Genomic DNA, 26,358 nt, shown 5'->3' with positions numbered 1-26,358 from the left:
TTTTTCGTTGTTCTTTGGAACCTTTAAACTCCCGCCTGACTGATGTCAAGGGGAATCCATACCTGTTAAACCTGACCAGAAATGACAGCAGCTAATGTGTTCAAATGTCAGCGTAGACCCAAGTTTAATTCAAACTAATCTTGTCTCATTGGAAGCCATTTGAGGTCCAAAACCACCATGACATCAGCTATGCATTTTCTTTGGGAACTCAAGGCTAGGATAATTACAAAGAAGGTAGTATAAGCAAAACAGCTGAGTACTTTTTAAATATACACTGCATTAGTTTGTAGGCAGGAGGGAGTGCAGGCAACCATGTAAATTATTATATGGGCCAGCTCTATTAAAGTCAGACCACAGACTCGTGTTTTGCTGGACTGAGTAGTAGCCTAGCCTACTGTCGTGCTGCATCTTTCCCCTTTGGGTGTTGTGACACAGCTTGGCTATAATAAGGATCAGGCAGAAAGCCGTTCAACAAGCTCAAGAGCTATCCAAGAGTCATCCTTTTAATTTGGTTAATTTACAGGCGGCTTTTTGTTATTAATTCGACTTAGAAGACTGATGGGCCAATTGATACACAAATCGTTTTTTTCTTTCGCTGAAGGGGTTGGTAGTAGTGTCTCTAATCTATCTTTCGCCCTCTTTCTCTCTCCCTCCCTCTCTCTATGGTTCTCTCTTTCCCTTTCTCTCTCTCTCTCTCTCTGACTCCCTCACCCTTCTCCCTCCCTTTCCTCCTATATCTCTCTGTCCCTGCCTCCTTCCCCTCGCTCGAATGAAGCGATGGTTGAGGAGTTACACCCACAATAAAGCTGAATTGAAGTGACTTCCAAGCCATTACTTTCTGTCTAACGTATTAGCAGTACATAAACTGATTTGTTTAAAGATTTGTGGCTTTGAAACACCAATTTGACTCAAAATGTTATTACATGGCCACAGAGCGCCGGCCAGACATAACGTTAGGCGACAATAGCTTGTGGTTTTGAGGGCTGATGCAGAAAACGAGCCAGCCCAGTTTCTCAGGCCGACGTACACTCCTGAGTAATCGACTTCACGTCCACATTACCAAAGCCTGCCACTGAAAGAGAGATTTAAAGCTGCAAGATAGATTGATAGTGGACCATATGTTTGTCATCATGCATAGTGCAGTGTTTTTGATTCTTTGGTGTGAGATGGTATGAACATTTTACAAGTTTATGTCAGCCTGGAATGGAATGTACTGACAGCAGAGATCTGATTGGTTTAAGTGAGGGTAGAGGTAGAGGTATTCACTTTGAGAAACATTTGAACAACGTTCAGCTTTGGGGCATTTTCAGTCAGATTTAACTATACTTTAATTGATTCATCATTGTCTACGCTGGATTTGACTTTCATGACTCGAATCTGGGGCATGAAAAATAATTGGTTATGCCAAACTATTTATCCTACATGTCAGAAGAAAGAAAGTGTTCTCGAAATATCCACACTTTGTGTCAGGGGCGTAATATTAATTACACTGTGGAGGGAAATGTGTGATGCAATGACAAATATTTCAATATCTCAACTCTTCTGATTTTGGTATATTAGTTTTTGTAGGCCTATACTAGTACAGGTGAGTGATCCTTTAATCAGTCATAAATTATCTGTAACAAATGTGTGCTATAGACAGTGATCCCTCACCCTCCCTCTATACCTCCACCCCCTTAACAATATAGTTATTGGGCTCACAGCAACAAGGCCTATAGAGAGAGAGGTCTGTTCTGCTCTGGTACAACACAGTCAAGGAAGCATTTACTAACATACATCAAATCATAAATAATTTAGGAAAATAAAAGTAGATTTAGGCTATAACTAAATCCAACAAAGAAAAACTCTCACATGCATGTGACATAGGTTTTTACTAATTTAATTTGCACTGCAATGTTTATTATACATTATTCACAATTAATATACTATAATGGAGTTGATTAGTGCATAAATTGCTAGTCAATCCCATATTATTTGACAACTATTTAGTTATATGGCAGCTATATTAAACATGCATATAGTGGAACATAAAATGCATCCATATAGGCTATATGAAAGGGGGAGCATGTCTATTAGTTTCATAGAGTAGGCCTATGTACAAGTAAAACGTTGAAATGTCCAATAGGCCTAGTATTGCAGCTGAACGTGTGCAAAGTGGTTGATGTCCTCGTTAAGAATCAGAAGAGCGCGCTTGGTCAGGTCACCTCCTTTCTCACATCACAGACCCATTAAAAATTATTTCAAGTGTCCTTCTGCGTCGCCAAAGATGACAACAGCCAATCGATAAGTGCTTGAAATGAAAAGAAGCCGCCGGTTTGCCCCCTAGGCAAAAGATTTCATAGCACCAGCAGCAGCCTTCTTACTGAACCTCAGGCATTCCTTTGCACCTTTCTTCGTGAGAAAGAGAAGGCAGGCTCTCGTTTTTATTCTCCAGATGAAGGTAAGCGTGGTTAGTAGAACAACGTGCCTCTCAAGACGCCGCCGTTTTTTCCCTTCTGATATGACAGGCGGGGTTGGGCTTGCTGTACGAAAGGGATGCATGCCAGGTTGATATTTGATAACAGCGTTGGGGGATTTTGAAATCATGCGCGTTCGCTGTACAGTGAGATCAAATGTAATGGGTGTGTATAGGTCATCTTCAGATAATTGAGTGACCTGATATTAGCATAGGGCGTCACAGAACAGAAAATGTATCTGCTTATCAATTATGCATTACAGGCTTAATACATACTAGCCTACGAATGTAATCGTAATTTATCTATAGACATGTTTTTGGGCCTATGACCGTACGCTGAGGAAATCAGGGATGCAACTCTCATAAATAAGGCTAATTGATTTCCTGTGTCCATAGATCATATAAAAGTCATCCAATTGCCGATTGCGTTGTTATCGCAATGCTCAGACGCCATAGAACACGCAAATGATAGATAGCATCAGTATAATCATATCTTTACAATATTCCATTAGACATGCACGTCGAATGCATACTTCACCCACAAGGCCTATAGGCCTACATTTTAGGAAAGTGTTTCAAACGTTATGCTTAATGGTATTCTGCGCGCATTACTAAATTAAAGGGACAATGTGGAAAAAGCATAGATATAAGGCCGTTGTCGTGTGCATGTTTTGCTTTAATGCCTCGTTGCCGCGAAATTCCCATGTGGTTGTGTGCATTAATTACTTGTTTAATGGGAGTATGACTAAAAATGTAAAAGAAGGATTAGGCACATGAAATGTAGCCTACGTCCGGTCCGCTTGGCTCACTTAAGATGCGAATAGAAAATCAGTCTGGATCTTACGGATCTATAAAGAGCATTTGCATCCCAGCCAGCTGTTCGCTTCTGCAAAGAATAAAAAATAAGCCTAACCCAAAACAAACGTGCCAATTCAAACGTAAGCCTAATATTACACCCGTTACACCAAGAACTTACACCAAAAATGTAAATGAAAAAAAAGGTATTCACTTTGAACTGCCAAACAGTTTGTCAATGTGTTAAATTAACATTGAAGACATCACAATGTAATGTGAACACTGACGCTGTAAATTTGTTTGAAATGGCAGTTTTTTTAAATCATGATATGAACATTCACAATCCTCATATTTGCACCTGTCAACTAAATTCTACTTTTATAATTTATTGTTATGATGCTAGTTTGCAAATCTAATAAAGTCATGACTATATAGCGTTTGAGAGTGGTTTCTGGTAAATTTCAACATGTATAAGGCTCTCTTCCAGAACATTTCCTGTAGTCTATATAGGCTGCAAAGAAAGGATTCACTTTGAAATAACATAGTGCTAAAAATAAACATAGTCTTCAAACGCACTAATCTTACCGAGAGATAGAAATAGTTATTATTTTATACGGACATTTTAGAGTAAAAAAAAAGATGTAGGTCTATTTGCTTAGGCAAACATATATAGACTGTGAATTCATTCCATATTTGATCTACTATCTTAATTAATGTAGGCCTAAAAACAAGAACATACAAAGGGTAGGCTATGTGTTTTAATGACGTTTTATTACAATGCTATTATGATTAGTTTATTCGATGTTTTATTTCATTGTTGTTGTAAATTGAACGTTTCTAAGTTTACACTGTCTTTAACTACACATGCACGTAGACGCAGACAAACACACCCACTGAGGCACACACACTCACGCAGACACACACCCACGCGCTCTGTCTCAAAGCTTGAGAGAGAGAAAAAATGCGCCACTCTTGGGGTGTCTGTCTGGAGAAAAAAGTTGTTGAGGCTGAAGACGATCCAAGGAGAGAGCATGACCTATTGAAGTGACAGCGCCTGCTTCGCAATTTCTAATCGCACTGTAGCTAGATGGTTGTATGCGCTTATAAGATACAAAATCATACGTGGCATCACGTTTTGATCAGATAAGCGGGAAAGATAAGATATCTACCTAGCGCTGAGACTTTTTCCTTCGGGAGGCTGACAGCAACTTTAATATTTTGGACCTGGAAGTTCGATGTCTCCGGTTCTTATCTGAAGGGTGATAAGCGGAACCATCGGTGTGGAATTTACCTCTTATCCAGACAAGAATAAAACAGGAAAGGGCGAAAGGCGCTGGTGTCTTCGACTACGGTAAGTGCTGAGGCCACTCTTTGCCGAGATGTGAGTTAATGCAAGTGAAGGAATTCGTTCCACCTCAGGTTAGCCTTTTCGGCGTAATCTGTGAAAGTCTGATGTGAATTTCATTAGCACCGCAGTAACATAAAGGAACATGATAAGTGAGTTCGTGGCAGGTTTCACTTTACAAGTCCGCCTGATGATAATAATGTATCGTTAGCACTGAATGGAACATGGAATGGATTGGACTTCATGGTCTTGCGCCTCTAATTAACGCAAAAACATATGGTTATTAATTTTCATAATGCACAACAGGCTGGACTGACTTTGTTCGTGGTGTTGAATTCGTGGTGTTGAAGTGAGTGGTGCAACCTTAAGAAATAAAGAAGACTTCCTTCAAATTATTGATACAGATTATTGTTGACTAACGTAGGTTATCATTCAACAATTGGTTGTGGTCAACTGGACTGATTATACATAAATTGCGTTGCGGATATTGCTATGATTGCATTCTAAATCTCAAACTGGACATGCCACAGATTTAAATAAATATAATATTGGCTATTTATATTATCTTTCCATGTCTATTATAGTAGGCTAATACCCTCAAAATGAATTTTTTTATTCCTTATTTTCTTTTGCATGTATCTTTTACACCAGTAAAAGGCACATTAATAATGACATACCGAAATACTGATCATTTAGGCTCACAAATAGGCTAACAACGAATATAGACAACATTTAATAATCTAGGATTTAAATAATTAGACACTTATGGTATCACAATACAACAATTTAAATTGACCTAATTATTATTATTATTATTACTATGATTATTACTTATTATGTTTCCATGATGGTGGTAGTGGTAGTCTATGATTGTAGTAGTAGGCCTAATGGAAGCAGCAGCAGTGGGCCTAGTAGTAGTAAAGTGGTTGCCATAGCGAGAGACTTACATAGTAATTTATATTATTTGTAATAGTGGAGCCCAAATGTGCGCTAACTATGCATGCAAGTTAAATTGGAAATCGTAGAATATCAACTACTACAACCAGGTAAATACACCTCCTAATCGTGTAATATTAGGCTAATTGAATTATTACTCGGTTATTACTTTGTAATTTATTTGGAAGTAAAATTAATTGAATGAAAATAATCAATTAATTCTATCATTTCTCACACACAGGCCTATGAGCGTACACGGCTATTGCTACTTTTTAGGGCAATGCTATTTTATTCAGGCAAAAATTGAACAGGAAATTCAAAATTCAAGTGAATATATATATATATATATATATATATATATATATATATATATATATATTTTCGAAATGTACATTTCTCAAATTGTACTCATTTAGCGGATGCTCTTATCCAGAGTGACTTACAGGAGCAATTAGCTTAGGTTAAGTGCCTTGCTCAAGGGCACATCGACAGATTTTCCCCTAGACCTTTTGGTTACTGGCCCAAGGCTCTTAACTGCTGGCCACCTGCTGCATATTTCTACGTGAGACTTCTTGGAAATTGCTATTCCCTGTCAATGCCATTTCCAAACCCGTTGTAATGGAGCAGGGGCGAGGGGGAGCCCCCTGAAATATTGAATGAAAGCTCATTACTGCCGCTGATTAGATGACATTAGGGATTTGCAATAACCTTACAACCTGACACACCATCTTTCATTTTACTTCGAAATACACAAGAACCTGCTCCACTCAGACCAGGGTTATACAGGTACACGCCATGTAAAACTTAACCTCCAATGTCTAACCCCTTTGAACAAAATCACAATGTAGGCTATATAGCAGGTGAGGCGAGTAGCAGTTCTGTGCGGCGCGGGCGGGTCCAAAGTGAAAGAGAATGAATGGGGAAAACGGTTAACAGCATGATTGCATGCAAATTTCCCATCTTAAATTATCATAAGCAAACAGTCGGAAGCCTGGACTAATAAAATCCCATCTGTGTTACTTCATATCGAGTTAGTATAGAGCTGTGATAATGCATTTTTTAATATCCCACCGACAGACATCTCAATCAGACACTAATCCCGTGATTTTACTGCGGAATCCCTCAACTTCCAATGCCCCAAACTGCTGCATGCCGCCGGAACAATTTACACCAACCCTGCCATAGAGCACCCTGTAAACCGTTGCATTGCTTTACTGTGGGACTGCATTTAAAGAGCAGCTTATGTTATGGGGTTCGAAACAAATTATCAGTAGGCCTATTCAAATGTTGGACATTTGACCAAACTTGAGGAAAATAGTGTAGCGCTAATAGGCCTTATCAACAATGATTAAACATACAGGTGTGACAGTTGTGTTTGGCCCTATACTGCAACGTCTTGATTGTAAATTAAGAACAATGTTGTGATTTTGAGCACACAAGGTAGTGTGTATTCGAAGCAGCCTTTTCAGCATTATCATACTAAATCCAGTCCCTCTCTTTTCCAGAAGCCGTTCCCTTAATTGCGATAATGGACTCCCACTGCCGCAAGCTTGCGTCAACTTGTGTACAAACAGGTGAGCATCTATGTGTAACTCTTGACGCACTATCACAACACTTCAATGTGAAATTCTTCCAAGTTTTGCCCACTGCAGAAAACAGGTGCTGAGATTATAGCAGCATCATTTCACGTTTTGGTTCCTTCGCATATCAGAAAATACTATGCATGTTCGTTCCTAAAATATCATAGATCTGTCTAGGCCAGTTTCCCAAAGTCGGTCCTCGGGACCCCAAGGGGTGCACGTTTTGGTTTTTGCCCTAGCACTGCACAGCGGATTCAAATATTCAACTAATCTCGAGGACCGAGTTTGTGAAACGCTCGTCTAGGCCTATAAAAGTGTATCAGCCCAGTTCTTTTGAGGAAAAGTGGTCTTATACTGTCTTAGATTGCCACCTAGTGGCTGGGTGTGAATGTAGTGCGCCACTGGGAAAGGGAGTAGGGAAAGGCCTAAGCAGCAATTCAATCTTCATACACCCAGCTTTCGTTAAACTGCCAGGGGTTACAAATAACACGCGACAATATATAGGGACTACTTTTTTGTTGTTGTCATCTTGTCCTCTTCATTTGATGTAGTCCAATACCCCACCCTTGGCCTATGAATAATAGGCTATTTAATTATATTTCCTCAATTACAAGGCACTCTTATTTTCTAAGGGATCATTATGTAATTTATATTGCACTCGTGTGGATATCAATGCATCTTGCATGAAGTTGTGGCTCATATCAGTTATGCCAAAATATGATGAAGCATTTTAAATGCATATACAGAAATATTCACATAAACAAAAACGTCCATTATCCATATGAGTAGGCTACATTGCACATAACGAAAAATACAGTTAATTTCGTCTGGGCCACGTCAATAAGGTTGGAGTGGATTTCATTTATTGTGTAATCAGGGAATAACATAAAACGAATCTTGTTGAAGTGCTAAACGAATTACCAGTTTGGCAACTCTTAATTTAGCTCATTTTATTTTCATTCATTCTATATTGGATCTAATCAAGTGGCAAAGCAGGCATCAGCCCGTGAGGCTACTTTTCTCCATAGCAGCAACTTGAGCAAGGACGGTGTTGTGATCACTCATTGATTAACAATAATAAGATAAATAGAAACACATAATTATATGAGGTAATGCAATGATGAGCCAACGAGGCTTGCACATGTAGGCACCGGAGTGAAGAGACACTCGAGCCACCTGATTATTGGCGATCCCTTTTCAACTGTTTTACAACGGCCTTAATATATTCAAGTCTTGTTAGATTGACTCCAGGGAAAACAACATGTATAATGAAAGCTTATTCGTGAGGAGGAATATACTAATGGGGGAATCTGATGTCCCTTTAATCCTATGTAAAAAAGCCTTGTCGTCTCCCTTATATTGACTGAATTGCTAATTAATGGCCCTATATGGCGTTTCGCGCGCGGTAATCCACAGAAGAGAGATAAAGCATTCTGAAGGTAAAAATGAAGAGGAAACCGATAATCCACTGTATGTCTAGTGTTACTTTCAGAAAAATAATTGAGCAATCAACATTTCTCGGCTTTTAAATGTTTATATTTTGATAGTATTATGTTGATGTTGTTATATTATTATTATTATTATTATTATTATTATTATTATTATTATTATTATTATTATCAGTAGTAGTAGTAGTAGTAGTAGTAGTAGTAGTAGTAGTAGTAGTAGTAGTAATAGTAATAGTAATAGTAGTAGTAGTAGTAGTAGTAGTAGTAGTAGTAGTAGTGGTGGTAGTAGTATCATTAAAAACATCTGTAATTCTGGGTAATACCCCACTGGGCACACACTGGTTGAATAAACGTTGTTTCTACGTCATTTCAATGAAATTACGTTGAACCAACGTGGAATAGATGTTGAATTGACTTCTGTGCCCAATGGGAATTTTAACCGTTAAATTGTTCACAAAATCCTTGATAACACGCAGAATGCAGGTGATTGCTTAATAAGGCCTAAGACCATATGTCATATTCAAATAAAAATGGGCTTACCATTTGTAGATCATAACATATAATACCCAAACGAATTGCATTGCACCAAATGACCTGTGATAGACCCAACCTCTGACCGAATCATATGAGGGGGATTTAAACTAATAAAATCCACCTGATATGCCTGACGAGGGCCCACGAATAGACAGGCGTGAGAATACTCACCTAAACTGAAGAAATAAATGATGCACGGAAGACATGCAGGCTAAATTCACATCTTCATTCAAGGACTGCATATATTATTGTCCAGCTGTATACAGTGGGGTGGCTAAACACACAGCGCGTGGTTATTTTTATAACTCTATTTAAGGAGGGAGGATGGAGGCATAACCATACCCGTGGTTTTGACAGCTCTCTCTCCCTCCCTCAATGGTCCGCGCGCGGCTCTCCCACAAGAGTGCAAATGAGGTGTATATCAAGGGCTTTCACTGGATTAGCCCAATAACGTATTAGTAGCGCCCATATCATGATATCCACGAGATTGGGAAGAAAAATATGCGTGATGGCTAAATATTCTGCAGTTTACATCCAGGCCTACTTTGCCTTATCAAGGATGCATGAAACAATTAGAATACATTTTTGTAGTTATTAAGAATTTGTTAAAGTTATTTGTATTATTATAAGTGTTATTAACAATGCATTCAACGGTCTATAATACATTTAATCTATTATATGATATGTGGGGACTGACAATCAAATAATATTCTATCATGTTGCATATTCATTAAATTGTTATTCCATGGGCATTTGAATGCTATTTGCATTTACAGTATTAACGCACATGCCTAAGATGAAATATAGTAGTCACATGTCAACTACTGTCAAAAGCATACGGCCATTTATCTGCTAGGATACTGGACATATGTTTACTTTACGTTTATGCGTCATGATCGTGAGGGAATTAGCAAACATTCAATGGGAAATCAGATCGAAGTCATTAAAAGTCCTTATTCCAAATTATTAGGCAAATTAGAGTCTTATTATATTAAAAACCACTACAAGTCGACTTCCTGATAACCGCTGAGAAGTCTAAGCGCACAGGATACCCTGCTAAGCACCGAGATAAAATGAGTAATTTCGAACAAATCGAATGACCTAAACCATTGTTTCCCAAACTCGGTCCTGGGGACCCCAATCGGTGCACGTTTGTTTGCCCTAGCACTACACAGCTGAATAAAACAATCAAAGCTTAATGATGAGTTGGTTATTTGAATCAGCTGTGTAGTGCTAGGGCAAAAAACAAAACGTGAACCCCTTGGGGTCCCCAGGACCGACTTTGGGAAACATTGACCTAAACCAAGGCCCTTGCATTTTTGGCCACATGTTTGGTGACAAATTAGGCTAAATGTGTGACTAGATTGTGTCACTTGACTTCTGATATGGTTGATTTGGCTGGTCATCATTTATATTTTATGCTCGAAATGGGCAACAACATTCTGTGAACTATCGGCACTGGGGTCAGCGCATCCTGGTATCCCTATCATAGAAATATCGTGTTGCTCTTTTGCGTGTTGCTCGGAGATGACTGTTTATGGAAGGTCACTATTGCCTGGTTTCTTCAATGGGGAGAACATAAGATTAGCAAGAACACAATAAATAGGCCAGCCAATTTTGACCAAATTAATGCATCATGACCCCCTGTTGGTATGACTTTATTTTCAGATACAATTGCCCTAGTTGGGTTCGTTTTCCATTGAAATATTTATGTAAATGTTTGAGAGTACAATCTACACGACGTGAGTGACGTGGGTTTCAATGCTGGTGTTTTATAATGGTGTACTATAGACTTTTCATCGAAAGAAAGAAGACTGTATATGTTTTTATCTTGGGGGTCTGCAAAATGGGCATTCGGTGCATCGTCGGTACACTACACCATGCGTCCCGTCTCTCTTTACATGGTTTTATTTGGAAGAAAAATAAGCAATGTTCCCCGTGTAAACACATTGGCAGACATATCTTATTTCCCCGTGCGCCGGTTGGCTGGGCAAACCTTCATGTCCACATTGACGGCCTGTCAGAAAATGGGAGGGCTCTCGGTGACGTCAAAGGCATAGGAGAGAGGCACAGTGGTACAGCCAGGGCGCAGCGAACAGCTGAAATGAAGAGCGAGCGGCGTAGTGTGTGTATGCCTCTGGATCTAATATCGCCTACCTGTCCTTGTCACTCTGATTCTCCGCGCAGCTAGCAGTATCAGCCCGATTTATCTATTTGCCTCTGCTTCAATCAAAACGCCGTGCTTTTTTACTCCGACGCGAATTATGCTGGGTTTCTTCTAAATACATTTTAAACCGTTTAAACAAAGTTTTTCTTCACTTTAATTTGCGAGAGAGAAGCGTTGCTATAAATCTTGACACCATTGATTCCCACTTTCTCCTATCCGTCGGACGTCTCTCTTTTTTTGCTTGCACTGAGAACTTAATCCGCCTCTGACAGCGAGTCGTGCGCTTTCCTATCCATATGAACTCTATGAAGGATCCATTGAATTTAGACCATCACCACCACCACCACCACCACCACCACACCGGGACTAAACTCTCTTCCACGCACCACAAGGCACTAGCAATGGCCTCTAGTCTGCAGCCGTTGCAGCGGTCTGTGGACTCCAAACACCGGTTAGAGGTGCACACAGTATCGGACACCTCCAGTCCGGAGTCCGTAGGTAAGAATCATCCCGTGGCGTATACTGTCAGCACATGGCTTTGAGAGGAGGGGATGGACGTTTTTCTGTTGATAAGAAACAAAAGATGGCTCCCTACAGCCCCTCTCAACAAAGGCAGTTTGAGACCGAGAAAGATATTATTTTACGCATGCAAATAGTAATTGGACATATCAGACAGACAGAGGGTCACTTTGTTTGACTATGCAGATATTCTGATTGTGCCAGTAATTTGTTTATTTGTGTTCATTATGTAGCCTAAATGTCAGCGAACTTGACGCTCTCATTACTTTCATAACCTTTGACTCTGGTGAAGTTCTATTTTTGTTGTGATCATGTTTAAAGTCTTTACGCATACCTTTAAAGTGTAATACTTTTATAATGTGAAATGTAAGCCGTTATTCGATGAATGACAAAATAGATACACGTTTTAAATGACCATTTGTACAGTATTAACATTGGCACATTGTGCAAATAAAACAAAACAAAAAATGTCATACTGACATTGTTTTGGAGTCACGTTTAATATTACCTTCTTCTCATGTATCTGCTCCAACATTCAAAAATAAGGAATCGTAACATTATTATTAGTATTACCATGAGAGTAACATTTGATCCAAAGGATTTAAAATGGGTTCAAGTTTCACGAGGATAATATCACCGAGGATACTTCACGCCTGTGACTGACCCGACCACAATTAATTATGTATTTGTTTACTCTCTCCACAGAGAAAGACTCAAAGGGCCAGAGCAAAAATGACGACTCTTCAGATGACCCTTCTAAAAAGAAGCGACAGCGCCGACAGAGGACTCACTTTACAAGCCAGCAGCTACAGGAACTGGAGGCCACGTTCCAGCGGAATCGCTATCCGGACATGTCTACAAGAGAGGAGATAGCCGTGTGGACCAACCTCACAGAGGCCCGTGTCAGGGTAAGGCCCTTGGGAATAAACAAACGCTATTCATGTGTATAATTTGGGGTTATTTGTGCCACTTATATTGAGTCGAGGCAAGGACGTGAATTATTACACATGCATATCGTTAATTACGCGGGGCAAGAACATGTTTTCTTAGGACATAATATGTTGCCTAAAAGCAAATACTCATACTGGTTATTCTTTACAATTATATGAGTCAATTAAGAAGTCACAAAACACCAAACATTAGATGGCTAAGCCTATAATTTATTGTTATTTAGAAGAACTAAAAGGATAGGCCATCCACTTTACACATATATGTTTCACTGTAAAACAGTACGATTTTAATGTCAATATCCATGCAATGGATAAAATGGAAATGGTTGAAATGTAACAATTTCACACATTTACTATATTTACGTATAATATCACAGTATTGTTAGATATCTAACATTGCCGATAACAAGATAAGTAAGGTTGTTATTAGTTGTTGTAGAAAACAAATAATAACTACAGGCTAATAAAGCTGTTAGTGGTTAGGACCATTGACATTAGCCCCAGACAGATACCAATCGTGTTACTACGTTCGTGTGAAAGAGGTGCAAAGCTTGTATTTTGCGTTTGTCACTCTCGTGTTGTATAAATAAGGTCACTAACGTGTTTGTCTTTGCCTATGGAGGAATAGGCCTACACATCTTCAGAAACCACATTAAGATGGTCCAATGACAGTTAGGAACGCTGGATTCTATCGGAATCAACCCATATTGCTTTGCATGAGAGAAAGGGACTCAATTAGGCCTTGTTGCAATCCAACATAGGATTGTACCACAAGTAGCGTTGTGCTTTGCAATAAATGACTTTTCAATAGTTGTTTTGATAACGTCAATTAATTAAAAGTTTGAGAACAACTCTATACATTTAAGGCATATCCTGAATTTTAGTTGTGGGTATATTTTTGCAAACTGATAATGTCAAGATTCGTAAATTGTATGTCTGATTTGGATTTAAGACACATCTGAAGGCCAAACATATGAAGAAAAAAAATATGACATCTGGTTTATTGCAGACCAATTAGGCTACCCATCAATTACATGTTTCTGAATTACACTGGATAGCCAACAAGTCGTACTTACGTTGGCTATAACATAAAGTAAATGGGGCCTACATGTTGCATGAATAGCCTAAAGGCCTACATAATTATCAAATTCTGAACTCCTCTTTTTGTTTCTTGTAGGTTTGGTTTAAGAACCGGCGAGCAAAATGGAGGAAAAGGGAAAGGAATCAACAAGCTGAGCTATGCAAGAACGGCTTCGGTCCTCAGTTCAATGGACTTATGCAGCCCTACGATGACATGTACCCCAGCTACACGTATAACAACTGGGCCGCCAAAGGGCTAACGTCGGCCTCCCTGTCTACCAAAAGCTTCCCTTTTTTCAATTCCATGAATGTCAACCCTTTGTCATCGCAGACGATGTTCTCCCCGCCGAACTCCATTTCTTCAATGAGCATGACCTCCAGCATGGTGCCGTCCGCGGTCACTGGCGTGCCCGGTTCAAGCCTCAACAGCCTCAATAACTTGAACAACCTCAGCAACCCCTCTCTGAATTCGGGAGTTCCCACGCCAACCTGCCCGTACGCCCCGCCGACCCCCCCTTATGTGTACAGGGACACTTGCAACTCCAGTCTGGCTAGCCTGAGACTGAAAGCCAAGCAGCACTCGAGTTTTGGATACACCAGTGTTCAGAATCCGGCCTCAAATCTGAGCGCTTGCCAGTACGCCGTGGATAGACCAGTCTAATACCTGAGAATACATAAACCCCAGTCACAAGAACGATAGACTACCTTTTTTCTTTTTCAAAAGGGCACTAGAAGACTAAACCACTGAAATGAGCTAAACCCTGCGATGGAGCTTTAAACCTAAACGGAAATAATTAGTCATTTTTTGCTAATGAGTATTTTGTTCTTCACCCGCGAGTGCAGAATTTAGGATAGACCTACTTTATTTTCTAAGCGTGTTTATTTGAAAGTTTCGAATTTTGGACATTAATTGACTGAAAGGTTGTATATATATATATCTAAATATCATCTCCAGTTTATTGAGGCGAATGCTCTTGCTCTCTTCTCAAGGTTAAATTTAACAAAGCATGTGGAAAACCCTAAAGGAATAATGTTTTGCTTGCAAACAAGGGAATGTACATACTAAACGCACCAGTTGTGTGTTTCTAACATATAAATTTATTATTAAATGTCTGTGTGAATATCGATTTAGAGTAGCAATCCTGGGTATAAAAAGACGCATCAAAGGTTCCTGCAAAATGACATTGGTTTTGCTCTGTGTATACTATTTGGTATGGAATTTTGTTTCGTTTTTTTCAACATCAAAAAAATAAACTATTGTGTTTTATTTAATGGAAGTAAATATATTGTTCAAAACTTTTGTTGAGGATTTTTGTGCCGATCCAAGTATTAGTGTGAGTTTTGTCGAGTCTATGTGTCTATTGGGGTTCGATTATGCTAGCTACTAGGCCTACTAATCTATAGCGAAAACAATTGCCCTCTCCAATACACATATGAGTCGAGATGCCCCGTCAGATTAACTGCTGAATACATGTCTGCCTCTTAGCCAAGGCCCCCGAGTGATCACTGGTGCTTGAAATAACACTGGAATCAACAAACAGGAATTGTAAAGCACAACAAAGGCACGAGCTCATTAACTTCTGACGCTTATTAATCATGAGGGCACGATGATGACTCTTGAAAAGAGATTCTAAATATAGCCTAGCACTGGAAGTTTAAGATGGGCTTCTTGATGCAGCATGTGATTATAGATATACATAACATATTAGTCTATCTCAATAATTGTACATAACACAATACCATAATCAATAATACCAACACAAGGTTAGGCTATTGTATTTTGACCAGTGCAATGTTATACGAATCTCTCATAAACACAACGATAAACTATTGCAAAACGATTCTGTAGCCCATTGAAAGATAGGCCTATGGCGTCAAGTTCCAGCCGTAGGTGTTCATAAGGTAAATATTTGCACTTTTGCAATAGCTTATTTGTTGGGCAGATGGACAACAACCAGTCTTTTCAATAAGATAACAATAACAACAATAATCATCATAATACCAATAGTGCATAAGCTTGTTTTTTAATGTGGCCTAGCCTATTCTTTTTTCCAGATAGTCCACCTTCTTTTATGTATTGTGTTGACACGTTTGATCCGCCAATGTAGTTTTGTCTAGACAGTCCCGTTTATGATGTGCTGTGGTCCGTCATCAAATGCATCAGTGCGTTTATAGAAAATCAAAACAACTCCACGGAACCGAGAAAATATAATTCATGAGTTTGAACAAACAAAAAAAGAGAGGTATGTAGCTAGGGGACGGAGGAGGCGGGTACGTGTGATTTCATGACTTCAGGGCAGAGCTCGAGCTCATTTTAGGGCGCAGATGAAAAATTGAAAAGTTACCATTGTTGGCCACATAGACTAACAAGACAAATCCCCTTTCAAACTTTCAGCAGATGTCGAGGGAAGTAGCCTTCCGTTCTAAATCAAATGGAATGTGCATGGTAGTTTATTTGGGCTTTTCGGATTATTTCATATTTTCAGGTGAGCTATTGTTCATTTTATGACGTCTTACTCATTATGCTCATGCAATGAAAGAAAAAACAATTGACCTAATTTGGAGGGGAAAGTGGTTAATGTTATTATGGAATCCTATGTGTGCTGCAGCCACAGCCAAACAGTGTTTTCATGGGCCCATGCTATGAAAGTTATTCTGGCCAGAAAAAAATATTGGGGAAAATAAATAATAATGGACCTCTTGTTGTCCCTAACAGGCCTGGTGAAAATGTTGCCCTAATAGCGGAATCCACCAGCTGGAGCTCTACACCAAACACACTTTTCCATAAAAAGAGCCCCCCTAATGTCTTTCTAGCGACCTGGAGGCCATACATTTTCTATTTCAGATCAGCTCGAGCTTGATTGAGTCGGTAACGTGAAGCAATAATAGGCTAACAAGGATAAGTCTTGGCAGCCGGGCGAATACGCAGTCTGGGTCTCAATACACAACCCAATCAACATTTGGGCGCAGAGGGCCTGAAGAGACAAGTCTTCAGGGGGAGACATCTCACTGCCTAAGAAACCGCCCAAGACTTCGGACCTCTCCTTCTGTAAAGCATGGACTACCCGGTAAGAAATATATTTCAATGTTTTCTAAAAACCGAAAATCTAACAGGGTCAACATGCCTATATTTTGGAAAATTGAACACAAGTGCTTTTTGCTCTTGCATTTTTTTTTCAGTGACCAAAAGATTCCACATTTTTGAAGTGAAAATTATGCAACATTTTTAAGCTTCCTTTTATTTTGGAGGGAAATCAATTGACCACATTTCTTTTGATGCAGCTAAATTTTACCTCCTGCAAAGCTAGCGTTCTAAATAATATTTAAACTCTTCCGTTTGATTGCCGTCTTGATTGAGATTCATTTTAAATCGACGTAGACAATCATTCAAAAGTAACCTCGACTTGTTTCATGAATGTATTGTTATTTCAAGAGCTCATTTTCCACTGTGCTGGTCCTGCTATGCTATTATAACACCACCTGAAAGTTTATCAGGCTACCACAAACAGCAACAATATAACTACTTCGAATAAACTTGAGAGAATAAGCAAAATTTTATTAACCTTTTTGCAGATTTGTTACACGGTTGCAAATGTTTTCGTTTCTTTGTTTTATTGCCGTTGTGATTGTAGCCTACTCTTCTCAGAAATAGAGAATATCACCAAACGTAATGTGTATGCTGATTCAATCCGACGTCTAAAATAGTCAACTCGTGTTGGGTTCCGTATGATAAGGAAGTTACAGAAAATGCAGAGAGCCAATCACCTCTATTCCACCCCTGGGAATTCAAATTAAGCAAGTGAGAGCACTCACCCATGCATGTCTCGTTACTTCTAATGTAAATAATTAACAAGCTCTCAATATTCATGTCATGGTGTGCCAAACATGTGAGACATTTTGCCAATATGGTGTCTATTTGTTGTCCAATTACACACACCAATTACATGCAACTCTGATCTTCTGAAAGCTATTTTCCACTGACTTTGTTATTCATGAGACCCTGTTTAGGCCTTTCTGTTCTCTGCAAAATATGCTCGAAATATCCTTGCAATTTTTCATGTCATATAATAATAGTAATAATAATAAAAATATGCCATTTAGCAGAGGCTTTTATCCAAAGCGACTTACAGTCATGTGCGCATACATTTTTACGTATGGGTGGTCCCGGGGATCGAACCCACTATATATATATACACGGGTGCACAAGTTGAAATAAATTAATACATTAGCAAGTTCATATTAAATTAAATGTGTATTAAAATGTTTCTGATTTCACAGAGATATTGGATGAAATTGTCCTCCCCCCAACCAAATCAAGCATAGGTTTTGTCATATTAATGGATTATTATTAATAATTCATGAACAATAGAATATGTAGGCCTATGTTTTCAAAATAGAAATGCATGTTTTCATATGGGTGCAAACTAGTTATGGTGGGCGAATATTCATATCTTCTCCTTTGAACTGGGAACGGTGGTGAATTAAGTCTAACTATCGAAACAACATGGACAAAATAAAACAGTTATATTCATCCTTTGATTTTTACCAACGTGTCGATTTGATTTACCGTATTAAAAAAGCTACCAATGTATTAACAATTTCAACACTGTTGCATTGTAGTCAAGGCTATTAGCTTGGTTACAATGGCGGAATTGGCGACATTATTTGACAATAATAGGCCTACTTTTTGGTAAAATTCAATATTCCCATGAGTTAAATTGGCTAACAATTAACAGAAAACGATTGAGCAGGCTTACATTAGAGGTGTCCCCTAAATGCAAATTCCCATTCAGCCATGGAAAGGTGCATGCCTTCCTTTTAATGGCTTGATTGTATTATACAAGGCCTGTTTTGTATTGTCATAATAAGTTAAATGTCAAAGAGAATGGCAAGCCCTCTTGAATTGGCTGGATAGTAGGAATCTCAGACAAAGTTGTTCATGCAGATCAATTCCAATTCTTCTCCTCTCTCTCACTCACACACACACACACATAGGCACCCACACACAAAAACGTTGACCATACCACTTTGAGTCAGTGGGGGGTTTCTGACCAATCCTGACACAGGGGCTGTAGCTAGAGGTCACATGAGCTGACCCCACACATTCCCCCCCCCCCAAACACACACACACAAGTGAGAACCTTACTATGAAGGAGTTCTAAAGTCACTTGGTATGTGTGTCTGTCTGTCTGTCTGTTAATCTGTCTGTCTGTATGCTTGTGTGTGTGTGTGAGTGTGTGTGCGTGCACGCCTGTGTGTGTATGCCACTGTATGCCTAGATGTGTGTATGCCTGCCTGTCTGTCTGTTTGCTTGCATGTGTGTGTATATGTGTGTGTGTGCACGCCTGTGTGTGTGTGCGTGTGTATATGAGTGTGCTTGTGTGTGTATATGAGTCTGCTTGTGTCAGTCATGGGCTCATGCTTTGAAGGCTGGGAGCGTGCGAGTGTGTGTGATGCTGAAACAGCTCTAGCAGCTCTCGCCACAGGCGCCCCGTTTCCGAGGGCCGTTGGCCGGCCAGCCGGAGCGTGTGAAAGCAGATAACCAGGGCAAATTTCATGACTCACACACTTCCTGCTCTGTGAAGTTATATTAAAGGCTGCAGAAAAAACACAAAATCTCTGATATTTTGGCTCCAAATCGATTGCTACACATTGAGTATGTTGGCTTCACCCTTGAAAGTGTTCAAAGGATCGGTACCACGGCCCTAATGTGCCTGGAATAGAAAAATAAGATGATCCGCGGCTGGATTGCTTAAATAAACAGTCCTGTTTTCTAACAGTCTTGTCTTCAGCCATGTGTTATATTGAGTATTCGGTTTTCTAGTAGCATTGTCAGAAATATATAGACGGGTTGGTTGTTTAGCAACAGAATCGACGCTTGTGCAACTATGACGCAATACAGATGGGGTTGGCTTAGACTGTTGACAACATGTAAACTCTATTTAGTCTCCATGTTTATTGAAACATAAATACGTTTGCACAATGAGCACTTGTTTTCTCTCAAATACATCGTTACAGTTGTTGGTTAGCTAGCTAGCAAATTTTAGCCATATTAGCAAAGACATGACATCAGCCAAAACATCTCAAAACAAGAAGAGCTGAAACGAGCCACCTACGATTCCCCACTTGGCAGCTTCTTGTCATTGTTGCTAGCTATCTGACCATTCAGAATCATAACAACAAACACCTTCCGGCACATCGATGCGCGCTCATCATTTTCATGACGGTGTCAGCTAACCCGTCTATTGTAATGGATAATTGCCTATTAGGAATGTGCCCAAAGTGTATTTTGGGTGACATGGGGCCGGCCATATGTATCGGCCAGGTCACCCGTGATACAAGTCAGTATTCAATGTCCATCCATGTCTGAGGAATTTGGAAGAGGACGTGGACACCGGCCACTAGGGGCAACAGTGAGCGCTGTTACCTTCAAATAGGTTTTGGTTTTGTTAGGGCGTTGTGGACGGGGATGGTGAATGGAAGTAAGCATCTGATTCTCTGACTCCAAAGGTTACAAGTTTGAATCCAGTGTTAGAAAGTTGTTTTAGATATTTCTGTTTTAAGCCTATCCCAAAACTTAACCCTTACCTTAACCATTTGGAGTTAATGCCTAAACTTAACCTTAAACAGTTTGAAATGTAATGTTTGAGAAACATGGATTAACATCTCATTCTGACGTGAAACTGTGAGAGCTAGTTGATGTATCAATAGTCTCAGAGTAGAAGTGCCGATTTGGGTTTCGTTTTTAATTTTTAGATCACAATAAATCAGAGTGCATGGCCAAAGGGGACCTGCTCCTAGATCAGCACTCCTACTCTGAGACACTTGAAACATAGGGACCCTGCACGTGTGGTGTCACTCTGCTTCCTATGATTGATACAGTTCACAGCAGGGGCTTCAAACAACAACGGTAATGTCTGAATAAATGCTTGAATGGATAGATATGTGTTTTCTACGTCAGCGTGAATTACTGTAGTTGCTGTATGACCTGTGATCGATTTCACTGGGGGAAAAAACAGAGACAGAAATACTTATTTATCATGTCATAGGAATGTTTTAATGTCTGCTGTACATGGTAAAACCAAACAAATGGTAATCCATACATTATTTAAGCAGCAGAAAAAGGATGGTATTGCATTAACTTTGGTGGTGGATGGGAGGAGTTATGCCTTTACAGTGTGAGGAGTTTTTAAACCCGAAACGCACTGTTCATAATGCATTGTTAATAAGGCACTATAAATGTGCTTATAATGCATTATGAACAAAACCTGTTGTGTCCCTCCATAAGAAGCCTAAAAAAAACTATCTTAGAGCCATATTATCCAATAAACACACCACCTACTGTAACTACCAATATCTTCCTCTTCATGTCCCTTCATGTTAACCTGACCAGCCTTGAGTCTCACCCTCATCTGAGTCATCATGTTCAGACACCTTTACTTTACACTGTCTGTCTGCCTTCTGCCCAAACGGCGTCACTCGCTCCTCAATGTTTTCCTTTTTGCTGTCACCTACTGTAACATTATATAATTGGCTATTACCTCTACCCCTATACTGTCAGCCGCCCAAAGATTATCTGACAACTACCTTAATACAGAGAATACTTTCATGCTGATTTAGTATTTTACCTAGGATTAATTTCCTAGAAGGACACTATTTATAGCAAAAATTGAATATTGTAAAATTGATTAAAAAAAGTAATTAATGGCTATGGATGAGCTTGCCTTTAATGTTATGTAAAAACATACATTTAAGAGAAATTCCAAGACAACACAAATACATCCCTTTATTTGAGCTGAGACATACCAGACCCACTCACTTCACTGTCTAGAGGCCCCCCCCAGAGGCCAACCTAGGCAGTTGACGTTGTCAGGCATTGAGTGGTGTTCTATGTCTACGGCTCAAATCCAAACCAACAACACGTTCCCTTGCCCCTGACATTGTTTACTTACCCTTGTAAACTACATGTCGAAAACTACACCTTGTCAACGAAAAGACTTACCCAGATCTTTACGATCATCAGAACAAGGGGAATCAACGAGGAGAGAGGGAAGGAAGCAATGGATAGTATTGGAACCCAGCCCAGCAGGGACTTATGTGCTCGAGCTATACTGCCCTACCAAGCAAAAAGGCAGTAACTGCTCATAGCGTGGAACTGAGAAAAATGGCTTCAAAGTTTTTAAATTGTCCAGCCAAATGAATTCTAGGGAGATCATTGGAGATGTAGTGATCTGTTGTCTTCCTATCAGTTAATTTTTTATTAATGTTGATCCTGACCTCTGACATGACCTTTGACCCTTAAATGGCAGTTACTGCCTTCTTCCTTGGCATGATATGTTACAAATTGCAGGGTAATTCCAAAGCAAAGAGCAGTATCTGCCATTTTCATTTGTTAGTTTACTATACTTCTCATTTATGCTATTAATAAAAGAGCAGTCTAATTACTGACAGTGTAACAGAGTTGAAACTGCATCCTTTGTGTGTCTTCCACTAAGATACCAGTTGCATTTACATGGAGATGTAGGTTCTTCGTCAGTCACATTACATACTGTGTTTTACATGTAGCCCATGTCTTGTTATGAGAATAAATGTGAAAAGCAGCACTGCAATTTTTAGAATTATATTAAATGATTACCTATCTTGTAATATATAATGATGTATTGGAACATGATAGAAGTATGACGTAGGGTTATACTAATTATAAAAAATTACCATGAGATTGCAAATTAAATGATTTGTATTATTATTTTTTGAATGACACTTACATAGACAATGTTGAATAAATAACAGCTTTAAGAATTAATTTGACATTTTACGTTAAAATTTACATTTTCATATTCATAAGAGGACATGACATTCAGCTACAATTGATAAAATGCTGAATAGTTACATTTCATTTTTAAGTAACATTTTCATTTCATTTTTAAGTAAAACTTATTCAGTGCTCTTCCATATAACTCCTCATCCTGAGCAATGCTGTTCACAGCCAAGGCATTCCAGAACTGCCTTCGATTTGCAGGCGTCAGAGGACACAGCTTGGTGATGATGTCCATCTTCTTGGACTCCTATAGCACTAATGCTTATTTAGATTGCATGGACAGACATTGATAGGAATAAAACCTAGTATTGACGTGGTTGTACAGTCCTAATGCACCCTCACATGGCAACTTTCATCCGCATAGATACTATAATCATCTAGGCCACAGGGATTGGTTGAATTCATTTTGGCAAAACTGTTTTTTCCCACATTCATGTAATGATGACACCGAAGCAGACACAATGAACATTTGGCATGCCAAAGCTTGTTTTGCTAATTACATACGCCACCAACAAAGGTGATGGCTACAATTTTGGATTTTAACTTTCCTGACTGGGACAGTCACTCAATACTGGAATATAAAAGAAGTCCAGGGTTTCTGGTTATGTGATTATATATATTATTAATGAGGTAGCAATGCTGTGTGTGTGCTCAACCGGAAAACGAGGGTGCGTGGCTTTTGACAATTCAGTAACGTTATGGGGTGCATGTCCAACTGACTGTCAGCTGGCTAGAGATCGTGTGTGTGGTGTAACGTTACTGATTCAAATAACACATGGAATGTCAGAATAAAATTATAGGTATTATATTCATTATAGGTATAATAGATTGAAGCTAGTATAAATTGCTCATCGCTTCTTATGGGAGCAGGTAGCACAAATCTATTGCTTCATGCTAATGCTAGCTAGGTAGGTTTTTACATTTTGGAAGGGGCGTGTCAGTTCTAGCTAGGTGGCTGTCACTGGCTAGAAATCATGTGTGTGGTGTACTGATTCAAAAAACCATCAGATTAAATTTCAGAATAGAATTCATTATAGGGCTAACAGATTGAAGTTAGTATCAATTGCAGCTCTCTCGAGTGGCCCAGTGGTCTAAGGCACTGCATCGCAGTGCTAGCTGTGCCACTAGAGATCCTGGTTTGAATCCAGGCTCTGTCGTAGCTGGCCGCGACCGGGAGACCCATGGGGCAGTGCTCAATTGGCCCAGGGTAGGGGAGGGAATGGCTGGCAGCGATGTAGAGCATGGTGTTTGCAACGCCAGGGTTGTGGGTTCGATTCCCACGGGGGCCAGTATGATTTGTTTTTGACAAAAAAATAAAATAATTGTATACACTCACTGTAAGTCGCTCTGGATAAGAGCATCTGCTAAATGACAAAAAAATAAATAAATCTGTGCCGGTAGCATTGTTAGTCTATGCTCGCTAGCTAATTAATTATGTTCTCAGATCTACTTAGCTAGCTAGTTCTTACCAGTGTTGGCGTTTCAGAGCAAGTTCAACCATCATTTTCCCCCGGGAATGCTGTGTCATGATGTTGTGTCCCTAGATTAGCAATGTATGTGAGTGTAGCTGTCAGTCAGTGTCATACAGGTTCGATTGTATCACTATCAGAATAAAATGATATGATACCAAGGTAAAAGGCAGTAACTGCAGCCAAGGGCAGGTTAAAACCAAGCTAAAAGGCAGTACGTTCAGTTACTGCCATTTGCAATGGTTTCACTGTAACCTTTTGCAGTTACTGCTAATGTGACCCCTGTTTTCTCCAAAACACAATACAATAGAGGCAGGATACTTGTCCACATGATTAAGCATGTATTTAATATAGCAAAAATGACATTAACTCATTTTCTACCAAATTAGCAGTTACTGCCTTTTTGCTTGGTAGGGCAGTATATGTCACATATGTTAGGATCTCAGTGAGTTGATGTAGGAAATCCACTGAGGAATATTGATCTATGGAAACATCCTCTCTTTGCCTGATATCCACAGGATGCCCACTTCCACCAGGGGCTGCAGTGAGACAAAGCTACTGTGATCTCCTATAGTACCTACTGCCCTCTGACAGACACCTGCTACAGTACCAGGGAGATTCTACACTACAGCATGGTCGTACTGCAGTGAAACACAATGTCTAGTAATACTGCATGACTAATCTAATCATATTGAACTTTTGTTGTTGTTTTATAGCAGTGTATTAAAGTATGCATATGCAAAAATGTATATGGTTTGTCTTGACATGATGTAAGTAATTAGATTAGATTGTTAGTGTAAGGATGATTATTGTCTCAATAAATAAAGATTTCCATTTAAAAAATAGGTTAAAAAAGGCTTAACGTGACAGGGTGTTTATATTACTTTATATTGGTTTTGACCACTTGGCAATTCAGATATAGCAACTGTCAGACATTCAATCAGACAACTATTCAGATAAAGAAAATCTTGAAGCGACTTTAAAATACTTCAAAGTATTTAAGGCATGCTTGATTTAGCTTGGAGTTTGCACTCCAATATTCCATTGGTTCCATTGTAAACATAATCAAGTGCACCTCAAGTATTTGAATGTACAGTTGAAGTTGGAAGTTTACATACACTTAGGTTGGAGTCATTAAAACTTGTTTTTCAACCACTCCACAATTTTTTTGTTAACAAACTATAGTTTTGGCAAGTCGGATAGGACATCTACTTTGTGCATGACACAAGTAATTTTTCCAACAATTATTTACAGACAGATTATTTCACTTATAATTCACTGTATCACAATTCCAGTGGATCAGAAGTTTACATACACTAAGTTGACTGTGCCTTTAAACAGCTTGGAAAATTCCAGAAAATTATGTCATGGCTTTAGAAGCTTCTGATAGGCTAATTGACATCATTTGAGTCAATTGGAGGTGTACCTGTGTATGTATTTCAAGGCCTACCTTCAAACTCAGTGCCTCTTTGCTTGACATCATGGGAAAATCAAAAGAAATCAGCCAAGATCTCAGAAAAAGAATTGTAGACCACAAGTCTGGTTCATCCTTGGGAGCAATTTCCAAACGCCTGAAGGTACCATGTTCATATGTACAAACAATACTACGCAAGTATAAACACCATGGGACCACGCAGCCGTCATACCGCTCAGAAAGGAGACGCGTTCTGTCTCCTAGAGATGAACGTATTTTGGTGCGAAAAGTGCAAATCAATCCCAGAACAACAGCAAAGGACCTTGTGAAGATGCTGAAGGAAACAGGTACAAAAGTATCTATATCTACAGTAAAACGAGTCCTATATCGACATAACCTGAAAGACCGCTCAGCAAGGAAGAAGCCACTGCTCCAAAACTGCCATAAAAAAGCCAGACTACGGTTTGCAACTGCACATGGGGACAAAGATCGTACTTTTTGGAGAAATGTCCTCTGGTCTGATGAAACAAAAATAGAACTGTTTGGCCATAATGACCATCGTTATGTTTGGAGGAAAAAGGGGGGGACCTGCAAGCCGAAGAACACCATCCCAACCGTAAAGCACAGGGGTGGCAGCATCATGCTGTGGGGGTGCTTTGCTGCAGGAGGGACTGGTGCACTTCACAAAATAGATGGCATCATGAGGAAGTAAAATTATGTGGATATATTGAAGCAACATCTCAAGACATCAGTCAAGAAGTTAAAGCTTGGTCGCAAATGGGTCTTTCAAATGGACAATGACCCCAAGCATACTTCCAAAGTTGTGGCAAAATGGCTTAAGGACAACA

The 26,358-nt window shown here is 39.4% G+C and overlaps 1 protein-coding gene across 3 annotated transcripts; it reads left to right on the top strand.

The window, feature by feature from the left end:
- The first annotated feature begins 2,330 nt into the window (after positions 1–2,330).
- Positions 2,331–15,105, top strand: LOC121534506 (pituitary homeobox 2). Of its 3 annotated transcripts, none has more exons than XM_041841106.2 (4): positions 2,331–2,440; positions 7,037–7,105; positions 12,485–12,687; positions 13,907–15,105. In XM_041841106.2, exons 2-4 carry the CDS (start codon positions 7,060–7,062, stop codon positions 14,468–14,470), a joined length of 813 nt encoding a protein of 270 aa, XP_041697040.1. In that variant the 5' UTR covers positions 2,331–2,440; positions 7,037–7,059; the 3' UTR covers positions 14,471–15,105. The 3 variants fall into 3 exon arrangements, with proteins under 3 accessions (XP_041697040.1, XP_041697036.1, XP_041697029.1); XM_041841102.2 differs by lacking the exon at positions 2,331–2,440 and adding an exon at positions 4,067–4,601; XM_041841095.1 differs by lacking the exons at positions 2,331–2,440; positions 7,037–7,105 and adding an exon at positions 11,184–11,758.
- Positions 15,106–26,358: the final 11,253 nt, after the last annotated feature.

This window comes from Coregonus clupeaformis, chromosome 2, assembly GCF_020615455.1.
Source record: "Coregonus clupeaformis isolate EN_2021a chromosome 2, ASM2061545v1, whole genome shotgun sequence".
NCBI classification, from domain to species: domain Eukaryota; kingdom Metazoa; phylum Chordata; class Actinopteri; order Salmoniformes; family Salmonidae; genus Coregonus; species Coregonus clupeaformis.
This window is presented reverse-complemented; position numbering and strand designations above follow the sequence as displayed.